Raw genomic sequence first — 16,984 nt, forward strand, 5'->3', positions numbered from 1 at the left:
CAAATGTATAATTTCAACTGTATTAAAAAAAGTAAATAATACTACAAAGTTGCAAAATCTATGGAAGCTTAGGAGACTAATATCGGCATTCTGTCATTTCTAGTCACCACATTAGTCACCACTGTTAGCTGATAGCCAGCTGCCTCAATCTTATTGGTTATATGAATCATATATGTATGAGCAAAAAAAAACTAAGTACCAAATATTATGAAAAAAACTAACTGAAATTTCAACAATTGGTATTATTATCTTTAAAAATAATATAGAACACATAAGCGTCAATATCTCGAGAAAATATTAAACTTTTAAACTTGATTGCCAAGATAGCGAAATCCAACTACTAAAGTTTAGGCTCACATACGAATGCGTTAACAAAGTTGAATAGCATCTATATATGAGATTAGATTTGATTTTTAGCCATGCTGAGGAGTCTTTACCGAACCAAAGTTGAATTATTTTACAAAGAGTATCAATATTTGTTAATTTTCGGGAACTAGTAGTAAAGAATTTCTATAAATTTCTAATCTTTGAGGTCATATGAACCATAATACTATTTTTATATTTCAACCTAGCCTAGTTAATTATGGGTTTTCCAATTATTTTAAGAATATAAACAATAAAACATTTTGAGTATTCTACGATATGTTATTTTGAACTCTTATGAAAAAAAATTATTTTATGGTTAAAGATCGCAGTCCTAAGAGTAGAAATAGAAAGCCTAACCGCCCTAAGGAAAATGTTAATTATGCCTTCAGAACTTGTTTGTGCTAAAATTTCAAACTCACAAACCAAATTGTAAGTTCGCCTTGAAATAACGTTTGATAAATTTGAAGCCGAAAAATGTCTCTATTGGAAGTCAGAAAAGCACGTTTTTGTGGTCTTTTTTCAAAAGTCATTTATTAAATAAATAAATCCAAATAATGTAATAATGTTTTTTGTACTTTAATAACGGCGATTTCTTTTTCAAAAATGTGAGTTCCCTTACTCCCGTAGCCGTTCTACAGGAAGACCTGCGAAAAAAGGCCTCTAGCGGCGAGGAAGATTTTTCTATTTAAAGTTATCTCAAATTCAAAAAGCAAAATAATTTATTATTCTTATAGATGTGTACAGGCAATGATCGAAGGACTAGTAAACATTTTGATTTTTGACAAAATGGAAACTTTCCAGAAAAAGTCGTTTGTTGTGAAAAAATTTACACTTCAGAAGGGCTTTAAAATAATTATCAAATTAATTTAAATTATTATCAAAAATCTTATTAGTTCAGATCAGATCATTACTATGACAAGTATATCTAAGAAGATAGCATGACATTTTTAAGTCGATCGGTAGTATAAATATTTTGTTCAGCATAAATTTAATCTTTGAATAATTTTATTGATAAGTTATGAATAAATTAACAGTTTACTAATTTGGAACTAACTGTTTGTATAATTGTGGTGATATATAAATGGTTGTGCTTTTCGAAAGACTTTTACATAATGACAGTAACGAAGGACATGTGATATTAAGCGACATGCGATTTCTCAAATATCATTGGAATAGAAATATGTATGTTATAACTTTAAATATTTTTTTAATGATATATCTATATAATATATTATATTTACATGTATAATATTTTGTAACAAAGTCAAGAAAACACAGCTCAAATATAGCAAGCCAAAGTGGAAAAGTCGAAATTAACAGAATATGAAATATAGAAAGCAGTTAAGAAGATCTACTCTTGGATATAAGATTTTAGCTCCGCCACTGCTTTATGGGAAGAACATAATCATATATGGGAATAACAAACGTACAATATATTTATTTAATGTCTATTGCATAAATACAAGTTATGTCGAGAATTGATGAAATCATTTCACATAACAAGTTTAAATCATAAATTTTTTTCGTGATACATATAGAAATAGGAACAAATAAACAAGTTTTTAGAAAGTTTAGCAAATAAAATGTAATAAAGCACACAATTAAAAGGCACCGTCGACCACAATTAACCTAAATATCTCAAAGTATTTACTAGAGGGAACTAGACCTCCTTTTGGAGCCAGTACTCGTATGTTTGTAAGATAACTCTTTGTATAATGTTAGATAATTATGTATAACTTTCATTGAAATCTGACGAGTGATTTTCGAACTAAAGTGGTCACCAGTTGAAAAAACACAGTATTAGAAAAACGTATTTGACGTTTTACACGAAAGGCCACAGCCCCCGAGAACCCTTATGACTGAACAACTCAAAAAGTATGTTTCGGATTTACTTAAAATTTTTACAAAATATTTCCAAGATATCATACTTTATGAAAAAAATTGCTTTTTTTAATTCTGAATACTTCAACCCTTTATGTCAACTTATTTAGAGTGAAGGCTGCAATTGCATAAGAAAATTAGTTTCGAAAAGATATCAAGGTCAACGAGATATATTAGAGATCTGTGTCTAACTATTTGTGGTATTCTGAAATTCCATATATTTGACTCAGGTGACCTTCGGTTTCGAATATCAGAAGTGTATATCTGACATTCGCACTTTTTAATAAAGTTTTTCGAAATCTCTGTAATGGCAATTAACTGCTTCGAAATTGTGAGTTTATAAGTTAAATATTTTTTAGGTCTCTTGAAAAACTGGTATAAAGCGTATTAACGGATGTATAAGTCCTCTGGACAATGATTTGGTAGGGTGGTCTCGAGTAGGCAAAATTCCAGCGGCACTTGTCTCTATATGTCGACTTCTACAAGTACATTCTAAATAAAATTAATTAAGCCTTCTATACACTCAAGGTAACTTAAATATTGCACCTATCTAGTACTCTTATTCACTGAGTACATATTTCCAATTCATTTTCATTATTAAACTAGAAAAAGATTGATTTTGATAATTTTAGTTATTAAATATAGAAACTCAAATTTTATGATGACATCATTTGGTTTCACAAACTTGAGATAAGGTGTTTAAATATAGCGCTATAGTTTATCGTTTGACATAAATTTCTTCGCTTGAGTAAATATGTTTTATATTTTTGTTTAATAGTTTGGTATGCAGCTGAATAACTAAATATGTGGTTGTTTATAAGGCAGAGATATAAACAAAATTTTTTTATTATTTTATGACATTTTCGTATCAAGCGCTATGCATAAATCACAACCAAAGTTTCAGCAAATATTTGCAAATAATAAGAACTTAGCTAATATAATCTCGGGTGTGGTTAAGCAAATATTTGTTTAGTGAAATAAAAAAAAATTATATTTGAACTAAAACAATGTTTTGCAATAATTTTTATTCAAATAGCATTTGCCTTATCTTATATATTGTGTCAACTTCTCAGTATTTTCGAAATATAGGTTATTTAATGTGCTAGACAGCACCTATAAAGCTCTCTTCTGACATCCTGGATTAAAATTTAATGCCTTTGACGGATTGAGTTATTGATTTATCACACTTTTAGTAGTTCTTAGCAAAACCGTCATATGCGGAATGGACTTCACCTGTTTTGACACTGTCGTAGAAAGGATTAAAACAATTTGTCCTGTGATATAGCTTTATTGATTGGGAAGACCTCTTTAATGTGATTCAATGTGTCAAATTTAAGTTCTGTGTCTTAATTTCTGGCTTAGTTACGGCACCTTATACGTTTTCGATTAAAGGCGTTTTATGGGCGTGGCAGTGGTACCCTCGGTATGGTTCTATTAAAGGCAAATAATCATGTGGTTATAGAATTTCAATTGTTAAACATTTGTAAGACGGCACCAGGCGGTTTACTAACTTTAATAAAATGCCACCCTGTGTTCCCTAAATAAAAGGAAATAGTAGATGATATAATACATTTTAGTGTATATATCATAAGATGTAGAAGCGTCAAATTTTCTTTGTCGTTTAATTTCTCTACTTATTTTTATTGGATTTTCTAACATTAATAAAAAAATTGCGAAAATAGAAGACAAGTTTCTTGATTATACTCGTATAATTAGAATTTATGTATCCATACATATCTAACTACCGTAAATATGTATATCTAATTTTCTAGTTGCTGCGAGTAATAAAATCAATTGAGTGTCTTTACAAATCGACTTTATTTTTATTGACGCTGAAATAAGGAACATCTACTTATTTTCACTAATTATATGTGTGTCAATGTGTTTGCGTGTAGGTGGCAACGACAATTGCACCTCAATTGCACATCAATCACATTGTACACGCCTTTTCAATGTAGCGAACAAATGAAGTCACTGAAGTCAACATTTTGATATTGAGACAGAAGTATTGAACTTTATTTAAGTATGTGTGAAGGGAATGATTGGGATTCTTAAGGTATATTTTCAGAAATGTTTATGTAGATTTAATACTATAGATGTTATAAAAGGTGTTTTTTATTAAGGGTGTTTTCTTAAACGTGTGGATTTCAATGAGGCCAAACTATTTTTTTTTACTCTGATTTATACTCAGCTTTGTTTCGATTTCCGCAACAACGTTTGTAAATAGGGAAAATTTATTGCTAAAATAAGGGTTTGTTTCTCGCGCTGCGTCCACTATTCGGCCGGCATAATCGATCAGCAAAGTCCGTAATTCGAGCAACCATGGATCGGTTTTGTACCACGTTTACTCTAGTAGATAATATGCATCCTCAGAGACACCATTTAGTTCGCATCGAAGACGCTATTTCTGTTGTGGAGCAGATACAGTTAGAGCTGTGCCTATCCACTTTATGGAAGATTTTACGGAAGTATCTTGGTTTGCGAGCTGACATAATCCAACTTGAGCAAGAATTGAAGCCGAACAATCATCACGCTGCGCATGTTCGGTAAATGGACCTAAAATGAGATACCGATCCCGATTTTCACAAGATAATTTTGTTCAGCAACGAAGCTTTCTTTTTGTTAAATAATATTAATAAGCAAAATTGTCGCATTTGGAGTGATGGTAATCTATAAGGCACTGTTGAGACATCATTACCTCCTCAAAAAGTTACTGTTTGGTGTGCTCTATGAGCAAAGGAAATCATTGGTCCATATTTCTTCAAAAATTAAGCCGACCATAATGTTACAGTCGATGGGGATCGCTACAGAGCCATGATTAGTGACTTTTTCGTACCTGAATTGAAGGATGTTGATGGGGACGACCTTTGTTCCCAATAAGCCGGCGCTACATGCCATATAACTAACAAAACAATCAATTTATTGAAAGAAATTTTTGGTGGGCTTCTCAGCCACGGCGGTCACTTGCCTAGCAAGCCCTTATCTCTATAATAAAGCTAAATACTTGGCCATAACATTAAAATATAATTTATTTATATTTTCTTGAAAACCACATATCTATTAAAGAATCACCCTTTGTTTATTTGATATTATGTATTTATATACGTATATAATATGTGGCTTTATTGTTGTTTTGCTCGTCGCGATAAGAATTTGCACCAATATTTCCTTTGAGGTATGCTATCTGAGGTCTAAAAATCGTCTAAGCCGGGTCATAACTAATCAAGTCCCCAGATATAGGAAATGTGGAGTCCAGAGGCTATGGCTGACTTTTTGCCGTAATTAGCTGTTAATCTGTTAGATATATAATATAATTGAATTTCGGGGAAAATATTTTTTTGATAATAATATACCCTTGTGTCTAAAATAAGTTGAATGGGATCAAACGTCTGGCTGACTTTACTCCATATGTGTATATGTTTATATTTATATATTTATAAAATTTCTTGGAAATAAGTTCTTAAGTATATCTGAGAATTGTCAAAAATGAATGCAACCGGCTCTACCATTTCTATGCTCCAATAATTTTAGTACAATTTTCGCTGACGGGAAGCAAAATATACATCAAGTGAGTCTATGACCTTAAATAAGTTAATATGATACCAAATTTGATTGTAATCTATTCACCATTTCATTGAATAATGAAATTTAACCTTTTCTCTACATTTCTTAATATAAAGTTTTGCCAACACCTGAAGGAATTACCTGGTATTTGATTATTGCAAGCTGTAAAAGTATAAAATGTTCGATTATACCCGAACTTAGCCCTTTCTTACTTGTTTTCTTCTTCATTTTGAAATATTTAAGTATGGTATATTCGTTGTAAGAACTAGATAATACCGATTTGTATATACATCTGTATATCTGTTTCATTGTAAAAATAAAAATAATTCCGTAAACCGCAAATTCCATGAAAATAAAAAATGATTACAAATTATTTCATTAAAAATAAGAAAAAATTGAATTGTTGTATTTTATATTTATGAACTCATATTTGCTGATAAGACTGCATTCTTCCGCTCACTTCAATGAACTATCAAAAGGCTACCAAACACTTCTACATATATAATATTTGTGGCGTAGACTACTAAAGTGTAAAACGAAAGTAAAAAATATTCTAGGGTGAACCACTGGACATCTGACTGCCCCTTGGAGAAATTACTTTCATAATGCAACTACTCATACTCTCAAATCAACACTCCATAGAGTACCTCGTGAAATTACTTTTCGTTGTTAAATAAAAATATTTTGAGCCAGAAAAAAGTCCCGACTTTGAAACCTTATAACACCTGTCAAATAAAATTGACCGAAATCAACTTTATACGCAATTAAAATGAGTGGAAATCGCGGATGGTGCCCATATTTTAATTTTTTAAGGAACAGGCATACTCCAATTAATTATGGTGCTTTCAACTAGTTGAATTTCAAAATTTAAAGGGAAATATTTCCAATTTGGATGCTAATTGGGAAAACCTAGAAATTCGTAAACTTTTTGAAAAACAGTCGATTATATTTATTATAATTTTAATTTTTTTTCTGCTAGATTATAAGTATTTATTTGAGAGCTAGCTCTGAATTTTCGCAATAAGCGAGCAAAGAATACATTATAAAGACCATAAAGGGAGAGAGAGAGATTAAGGTGGGAGTCACTTCGTGGAGTATTGTCGTGTTCAAATAGAGTCTTTTTGTAGGCATTTCGTATCATCAGATTATCGAATTACTGGCCGGTTTTATACATACATATGAATTTCAGCACGTTCATATACATATTTATATATGCCATATATTATAATATACATTTACATATCTACATAAGTACTATACAAACATATCGAGTGACTATTATGGTTTGCAGATTGCAGCACAAAATAATTTCTTTTAATTCATTCAGCTCCTTTATCAGTGATTTCGTATTATATATTTGATTGTTGATATTTTTTATCATAATAAAATTATAAGAAAATACATTTCTCAAAATATAGTCATTTGTTTTGGTGATAGCTTTTAAAACTATGCAACCAAGAAAAGCAAAAGCTATCTTAAATACACAATAAATATCCAGATCACTATTGAAAGCTATTTTTCGTTAAGGAGACATTATAATTTTATTAAATTTTCAATAATAATAGTCTGTTTGTTTCACTTTTATGTTGCTAGACGGCGTTTAAAATAAACTATTAACATTTACAAAATAAAGCCGCATTATTGTCTTGTAAATATATATGTAAGTACTTATTTGCATATTATAATTAATATATGAATTTAAAAAATATCTGGCAATTGCATTAATATATATTGTAATACACAAAAATAAAACAAATTAATAATTTTTACAACCATATGATCATACCACGTGACTATTTTTTTAAGTGAAAAAGTTTTTAAATTTTAGCAACTAAAATGGACAGTGTTGCAATATGTGACAAATATTTGGCAATATTTTGAAATAAACCAAGCGATAATATTATAAAATTTACACACAATTTCAGAATGTTTTTAACTTTGCTTTTTTTTTGGCATCTTGTATTTTTTATATTTATACTATTTTTGTATTGCACACTGTTTTCTCTATCCGCGCATGTTTTTCGACGCGTGCGTGGGTTCAGTTGCCTTATATAAAATTTTGTTCATTAAATTATTATGATTATTTAAACTTTTATATGGATATGGACGTAGATGGAAAAGTGTTAGCACGAGTTAATTGTCAACACTTCTAGAAATATACATTTTATATAGTATAAACCTACTAGAAGATCCGGACGCGCTTTAATGTGGCTATAGTATACAGTGTACAGGAAAGAGGGGGGAAGATTGGGCTCGGAATTCTTTAAAATAATTTTTTGCAAATTTTTTTTCTCCAACAATTCCCTCCCCATTATGAATTACTATATGGTATTTCATAGGAATATTTGCTTATAATGTTATAATTTAAAATTATGCTTCTCAGCGGTCATCATCAATTGAAAAAATTTCATTTTTTGAGACCAGCATCAATGTTTTGTTCAAGATGCTTTACACGAGTTATCATATACATACCTATGTATTCTAGTACATGTAACATTAACAAAAAATAGACATATGATAAAATGAAACCAATTTTTTCTCAAAATAAATAAAATATAATTTTGAACCTTAGCCCCGGCTTTTTCTCTACGTCCTTGGGTATACATAAATATTATTATAATACACTATGTACTTATGTATTTAGTAGGTTATTCTGGTAGGCCAATAGGCCACGCATGCTCCTTAATACATGAAAGTATTATTTACGAATAAAGGCGAAAACATAATTGCCGGCATTAGAATCCAAAGGATTGTACTTGAGGTTTAATTTTTAAAAGGATTCATACAAATAATTGTCAATGAAAAAAAGTTAACATAAGTTAAGCTAAATTTATAGCTTTTGTTGTCTAATTTCAAACTCTTTTCAAGGGCACGCCTTGTGTGAAATTTTGAAAAAATCATTTTAAATTTTAAGCTAAGTTAATTATAAATTTTAAGCAAGTTGCATTTAATATTTCGGCATTCGGCAACCCTAGTATTTTAATCTGATATTGCACATATTCAGAACGTTTTGACATACGAGCGCTTTTTGTGTTGTCTAGTATTCTTCTTGGCCAAAAAATAAAATTAGATCGCGCATATTTTCGCGCGATTACTTTTTATAACTTTCGACGTGGATTAACTTAGCAAGAGTGCATCGATGAACTTAGTTCAATCTTTGTCATTGAAGCTCCATCAAGGAGCAATGTTTATCAATGGTATGGTGAATTCGATCGAAGTCGTAGATCACTCCAAGACGAATTTCGTGAAGGTCGTCCAAAGTCAGTTGTTGTGCCGAAAATTATTGATGATGTGCGCGAACTGATATTGCAAGAAAGTGGGATCTATCATGAGATTAAAACAACTATAGGCATTAATAGGATCAGCATTTAATCAATATTGCATGAAAATTCGACTACAAAAAATATTTTGTACACATTTGATCCGATACAATTTGTCAATCGCTCAAAAAACGGTCGGGAAAAATGTTTAAAAAAGTACGTTAGCGGTGGTTCAAAACACGTCTATTACATCGTGACAGATGATGAACAGTGGATTTATGCGTATGAGCCTGAAAGTAAACAGCAGTCTGACTAGATGAGTGGTTCCCGATGAGCCGAATCCAGCAAAAGTTGTTGGCGCACGAAACACTTCCATGAAAATGGATACCCATTCCTTTGGAAAAACTTAACACAACGCTTAATAGTTCGTTAACAAACGAAATTGTCGCTATTGGGGTGAGTCAAATCCTTCTGTAGTTCAGGAAACGTAATTGCATCCCCAGAAATGGATAGTTTGGTGCGGTTTGTGGTATGGCGGCATCATCTGGCCTTATTACCAGTTTAGGTAGGACAAAAACGCCCACAATTTAGGGTAAAATGGGTGTTTGGGTTTTTAACGCCGCCATTTCCACGTCGGAGACCCTATAAAATATATACATAGCCATGTTCACCGCACCACTGTCCGTCTGTCTGTATATATACAAACTACTCCCTCAGTTTTCAAGCTATCGATCTGAAAATCTGCACCTGTCTTTTTCTTACTAGGAAGCTTCTCATTTGTCAGAACCTCCTGTATCGGATCACAATAGCATATGGCTATAGCATACAAACTAAACAATCGGAATCAAGTGCTTGTATGAAAAACTCTTTAATTTGACGAGGTATCTTCACAAAATTTGTCATGGATTATTATTTAGCACAATAATACAATATCCGAAGAAATTGTGTAAATTGGATGAATATAGCATATAGCTGCCATAATAACTGAACAGTCGGAGTAAAGTGCTTGCATGAAAAACATTTTTATTTGACAAGGAAATTAGACACGAGTTATTATTTAAGTCAACAATGTATTCTCCGAAGAAATTGTTCAGATTAGATCAGTATATAGCTGCCATACAAATTGAACGATCGGAATCAAGCTCTTGTGAGGAACTTTAGTATTTGTGAAGGATATTGTAGCTTCGGTGCAACCAAAGTTAACGTTTTTTCTTGTTTTTTTATTAATTTTAAATGTTACTTTTTACTTTGGATTAGTGCTGAGTGAGAACCTTACATTACTTATGTTTTTTAAATAGTTTTTACTCTTTTGACTATGCATTTTCATTATTATGGCCCTATTTTATTACATTTAATTCAATGGTATCGGTAGGCTTTCCATAATTTATGGCGATATATTTTTAAAAAAAATTATTAGTGTGCAAAAAAATTTCGTGTAAAATTGACAGTTTGTCGCCATCTGATTAACTTCTCATGGAAATAATATTTTTGTCAATTAAGTGGCATTAAATTATGCATAATGAAAGCAGCGCAATAACCTTTAAGTCAATCATACCCTTGCGATGAATATGAGAAAAAAATTGTTAATGCAAATAATAATACCGTAAATGGTATTTGTAATATATCCCAACTCAATTTGGTGTTAAAAAAAACCCTGAATCACCAGCAGCAAAATGAGCCGAAGAGGAAAATAGATATTATATTTGAAAATACCTCAACCGCAAATCGAGTACGGTCGTATATTATGGACCACACTAATGAGCAACATATTTTTTTAGCAGCGTATTTTCAACACTTTTAAACACGCTCTTTACGAATTTCAAGTCAAATACCGGCTTGGCACTGCCTTTACCTTTGTTGTATTTATGTTGTGTGGGCGAAGTAGTTATGTAAATGCATATATAAAATATGGGTTTTATACATATATATCTATATAACGGCTCGAAAACATAATATAATTTATGTGAATAGCTGCTAACCATTAACTGATTGTTAACAAGCAATAAATGGCATTAAGCTGCAAGTTAGCAAAAACATACAGATTTAATGAAAGAAGAGAGTTTAATTAATTAATATTGAAATCAGTTTTTTGATTTACCAAATACGAGTATATAAGCCTACTGTTTATCAGACTTTTCATATTTTTTAAGCTTGTTCTTACATCGTTATATATTCCAAATTATACAAATTTTTTTTTAAACAAAGATTATTTGTAATTACTTTTTGATATAGCTTTTTAAAACTAGTTTGACTAATGCAATGCCAAGGATTGCCAAAAAATTCATAAATCACACGATACTCAACAAGTGGAAAACTAAGTCAGCTTACCCCCCAAAACGTACTCGTATGAATGCTCTGTTTGAATGGTCACTGGTTCTAAGTGAAATTAGTTAAAACACTCTTAAAACTCTATTGCCTTTTTACATTGGATATTACGAACTGTAAATGAAACACAACTCCACTCCTATTGGCCAAAGCTGACCACTTCTGGGCGATTGCTTACTTCAGACGGTCCAATTGTTGACGGTATATAAAGTCCGAATAAAGAATTCGGCCGTAGGAGAGCAGCTGATAGTTGATGATTCACTGTCAATCCCACCAGGTACATATTTAAACCTTCCTGACCGTCATTACTGTCTCGACTACCGGTTGCGTCGGCGATTCGACCAATACCGATTTTGTCGTAAGTGACCCCCTCTTCATATCGAGTAACAATCCGCTTCTGAAATGGATAAATTTTGTTGAAATCCAACAACAATTCCCAGTTGAAAACTCAATTCATGAGTTTGAGGCTTTTACTCAAATGAGCAATCGAATTTTTGTATCTAGCCTTACTTGTATGGTTCCACACAATGCTTTTATGCAAAGTTAAATTCCTGGGAAATCAAAAAATTGCTTACATTACGGTCGGACTTGACGATTTCAGTTATTAATTGACTGTTACAGTATCAATTCGATACATATTCACATTTTCAGCCGCCTGGCTGATGCTTTTACCTTAAACGAAGAAAACCTGTAAAATATGACGTATTTTCTTTTTGCTGTTGTCCATAATTGACGCGTGTCAAAACAGTGCTGAATCCAGCAAAAACGAAACTGTACAGTACATCCGAATAGTACACTTAATCAGTATATCTATCTTCTACCTTGTTTTGTATATGATTGAGACGTAGACAAATGGAACTATGATCAACAGTTTTTTCTTAAATGAAACTTTTCTATGAGTGAGCGTCTTCATAACACGTGGAAACTATTAAAGTTGTTCTAAAGGTAATAATTTGGAACCTTAAAATAGAATTTCTAACCAGCAAGAGCATTAACAATTGATTGAGCTAAAGTTGTCTTAAAACGTGATGAGTATATAAATCTTTTGACAAACTATTGACTCTTTTCAACTTAACTTTTTTCAAAAAAATTTATGAAATAGTATAAACAAATAATGTCAATAAACCAAATATTCCTCGCATGATCATGAAACAGCAGACGATGGAGTTGGGGTCCGAAAATAAAAGAATATGCTCTAGAAAACCTTTTATTAAAAATATGCGAAATGGCAGCAAAATACATAAAAGTTATTTACGAAAACTTTCACTTAAAAGGAAAAACCCAGTGGGAGAACATTATTTTGCTCAAATAATTCTATATTTGCATCTTTTTAAAAGCGAAGAAACTCTAGTTGCTCATTTGAGGGTCAAAATTACAAATATTTCTGTAAATCATCAATATGAATTTCAATCTAGTAAAAACAATAATTTTAATGTATAATTTTTATGTTTGTAAATTTTTTTTTACTATTTGCTCATCTAACATTTTATATGTAAAAGGATTAGAATTTGTTGTATAATCCTCACAAATTTCCAAACTTGTATTTTTTAAACCGATTTATTTGATAGCCAGGGTATACAGAGTAAAAGGCAACAATACTTGTGTGGTATGTGTACACTTATCTAAGATTATCTTTTTTGGTCAGCAAAACAATAGCAAATTGGCTGTCAATCATGTACCGTTGTGTCAATCAAAACAAAATATCACAATCAACCAGGAATTTCGGCCATGAATGAAACTTGATGTAAAGATAGCAAACCATTATAAATATATATCGATATGTATACTAAATGTTTTATATTTAACGTAACGCAAATCTCGGTGTACAATTTTGCTCTTTCAAAATTATTTACGGCATATTGGTTTAACCAACAACGGTCAATATTTTCTAAAACACATATAAACTACTTTTATATTGATAAAAGCATAATTATTACCAAATCTACGAAGCTACAGTAGTACAGAACGTGTTCCACAAGTTCAATTGCGTTTTGTGCTGCTGTTGGTAAACTTATTCTCAATTGCTTAGCACCGTTTGACTCTCATTGAATTAAGTTTCAATATTTTCTTCCATTTAAATATTATATCCACTAAATAATAGTAAAACTTCTTACAAAACTTAAAACAATTTATTACTAATGAGAAAGAATTAAGCTATTTTTTTATACAATTATTCGTCTACAAATACATTTCCATTTCCAATACATTTATATTTCTTACCTCTTATTATTTCAGAAACCGCCCCTGTGAATGTGACGAAAGCGCCGCTCTTCCCCAAGGATCTCTTCACCAAAGAGCAGCTTGAAAATGGTGCTGTTATATGCCATATAATCGGTGTTATATATATGTTCGTAGCGCTAGCCATTGTATGCGATGAATTCTTCGTGCCTTCCCTGGATGTGATCATCGAGAAATTGGACATAACAGACGATGTAGCCGGTGCTACGTTTATGGCTGCCGGCGGTAGTGCGCCCGAATTATTTACCAGTGTCATTGGCGTATTCATCTCGTTCGATGATGTTGGCATTGGTACAATTGTCGGTTCGGCTGTTTTCAACATACTCTTCGTCATCGGTATGTGTGCGCTATTCTCCAAAACCATATTGGCGTTAACATGGTGGCCACTATTTCGTGATTGCTCATTCTATAGTATCAGTTTACTGGTATTAATATACTTTTTTCGCGATAATTTCATCTATTGGTGGGAGGCGCTTATCCTATTCAGCATCTATATAGCTTATGTGGCCTTCATGAAGTGGAACGTACAGGTGGAACGATTCGTCAAAAGGCTTGTTACGAAAAATAAGGTGACTCGCGTCAGAAGTACAGATCAACTTATGCCAGCAGTAAGTAGTTGGGAAGTTTTTTTGCAAAAAAAAAAAAAAAATTTAAATGGAAAAAGTCAATTAACAAAAACAAAATTATGTGGATTAAAAAACCTTAATTGAACAAATTTAAATTCGATTAATAAATTTTGAGCAGACAACAATTAGAGCACACAGTAACTTCAATACTAACACAGCAGTAATTTTGCCTAAACGCGTATGAGTAAGAAATTAAATATTTAAAACAAATTCAAATTAGTTTCGGAACGTACTATCAGTACAAACACTCTGCTTATATTTGGTTAGGATTTTAAGTGTTTAATATTTGTAGTATTGAACACTTTAATTTTGTGATTTGCGTTTTTCTTTTAAAATTTTATTTTGGTTGTATTATTATTGAAAATGTTGTAAACAGTAAACACAAAAGTGCATGAGTGCGAGCACCAATATTCTTATTTTTCAACAAAAAAAAAATTTATATTTTTAATTTATCTATTAAAAAAAATATTACTTTTAAAATTTATTTTGTTTCTGTTTTTTTACAAACTCATAAAAATACAATATATATTTTTTAACTGAAAATTTGATTAACTTTAAATACAATTGTAGTTTAAATACACGTAAGGAAGTTCTTAGTTCGGGTGTAACCGAACATTTTATACTCTCGCAACTTGCAAGGTAATTTTCGGAAGCAAAATTATATATTTAAGGAAGTATTGATCCGGTTCAACAAATTTTTCACACGAAAACTGTTACCGATAGTTTCATTTATTTATTTAATTATATGAAGTTCAATGATTAATCTTACTCATTGACCGATATTTTCGGTAAAAAGTCAACTGTAAGAATTGGGGTTCACATATTCAGTACCTAGGGCCTTAAACAGTTTTTGAATTAGACAATTTTTGGTCACAAGGTGGCATACTTTAAACGCATTATTCACGCAAAGTTTTACGTTGACACAATTATTGTTGCTTGATTTGCATAGTGGACAGTTAAAGAATCAGGTGGAACTTAAAATGATGTTATATGGGAAATAGGCGTGGTTGTAATACGATTTCGCCCATTTTCCTACTATAATATAGAAATATGAGAGGAATGGTAAGCAGATCCCATGATATGGGTTTTCACCTAAAAGTGGGCGGTGCCATACTCACAGTCTAATTTTGAACACTTTCCTATAAAGTCATCTCATACCATTCCAGATATAAAATTTCATACCTCTGGCGTGTTTAGTGCTTGATTTATCGCGCTTTTAGTAGTTTTTAACAATACCGTTATATGGGGAATGGGCGGGCTTGTCACCCGTCGATAGAGTATTCTCAGTAAATTTTATTATTATAGCTTTAGCGGCTTAGGAGATATGCACATTAAACCTAAAAAATTACTTTTTAACAAAAATTTAAACTGCAGATGCCGCTCCCTAATGTGATGCACAAAACTATTATACTCTGAAGCAACATGTTGCAAGAGTATAAAAAATGAAAAAAACTAATAAAAAAAATTTCAATTCAACATAAAAATGTATTTAAAAAACTTTTCGTTGAATTAGCACCGCAATAAATGCAGCATGTTTTAGAAAATTCATTTTGTTTCTGCCGTTAGAAAGTTGTTGCTGTAATCACATATAATATCACGCATCAGTGAGAGCTTTCATAAATTTATTTCAAAGAAACTACACTCAGCAACACAAAAAACAAATATTTTCGCATTACGTTTTGTAATCTAATTAAAATCAAGAAGAATTCTGAAAATTTTACAAATACTTAAAAATAGTATTATTATATAAAAAAGAAAGAAAAATATAGCAGCAAAAATAAAATGAAATAAGAAGCATTAGTAGTTACAAAGGTATAAAACAAGTTTTTGTTAACACACAAAGAAACAAAAATATTAGAGCCAAAATAAACAAAAATTGTTTAATAATAATTTAAAATTTTGACTTGTTTTCCTCAAAAAAAAATTTTAAATTTTCAAAATTAAGTAATAAAAATTTCATAAATATTATATTATATATAATATATTATATTATATATAATATTATGTATGTTATTCAAAAATATTTCAGAATTCCTCAGTAAATTCGTTAGAATTATTATTTTTAGACATTTCATTGCACCTTAGTTTTCTAAGTAGTGAAAAAGTATTATTTCAATATTTCTAAACACACATCATACGTAAAATAATAAATAAAAAAATAATATACAATGTTAGCACATACTAGCATAAGAAAAAACAACTAAAAATCTATATTTATGATTTGTGATGGTGCTGACTTAAACAAAGCTTTTAAAAAGTAAAATTTTCTTACAGGATTATATCAGTCCATTTCTTTATACAATGCTCTACGATCCGACAAATTATGTATAACTATAATTATTTTTCTATTAAATATATACACAAATGTTTATCGTTGAGACAACGTTTGAGGTAATCCACAAGTTTACGTGGAATTAGTTGTATTCGCAATATTTTCCATGACATCCTTACAAGGAATCATTTCCTTTAATAATGACAGAATTAATTTACTTTTTATTATTTACTAATTTAAATTTTTACACGTTACTCAGAGCTATGTTTTTGTCAAAATCACAGTCAACCAATATCATGAAAAACTTTCAGATATATTTTTAAATTTGAATTCTATCTAATTTTTTTGGCTTTACGCTCCAACCGGAATTAAGGAAAATATTATATATAAAATATATATCTATATCTATTAAATTTTGGTTATGCTTTACATTTAAAGAAAATTTGGGGAAG

The 16,984-nt window shown here is 30.7% G+C and overlaps 1 protein-coding gene and 1 long non-coding RNA gene across 10 annotated transcripts in view; one reads left to right on the top strand and one right to left on the bottom strand.

The window, feature by feature from the left end:
• LOC138856276 (uncharacterized) overlaps window positions 1-16,984 on the bottom strand; it is a 534,605-nt gene that overhangs the window by 235,986 nt on the left and 281,635 nt on the right. The window lies entirely within an intron of this gene.
• Window positions 1-16,984, top strand: part of Nckx30C (solute carrier family 24 member Nckx30C) — a 287,587-nt gene that overhangs the window by 64,921 nt on the left and 205,682 nt on the right. For 7 of the 9 annotated variants that reach the window (XM_036371000.2, XM_036370999.2, XM_036371006.2 and 4 more), the window contains one exon: window positions 13,632-14,242. In XM_036371000.2, coding sequence (XP_036226893.2) covers window positions 13,632-14,242 — 611 coding nt within the window. The remainder of the gene's footprint in view (window positions 1-13,631; window positions 14,243-16,984) is intronic. The other 2 variants (XM_036371003.2, XM_036371010.2) reach the window with 1 other exon arrangement.

The sequence above is a fragment of the Bactrocera oleae genome, chromosome 3 (assembly GCF_042242935.1).
Source record: "Bactrocera oleae isolate idBacOlea1 chromosome 3, idBacOlea1, whole genome shotgun sequence".
In the NCBI taxonomy this organism is placed as follows: Eukaryota; Metazoa; Arthropoda; class Insecta; order Diptera; family Tephritidae; genus Bactrocera; species Bactrocera oleae.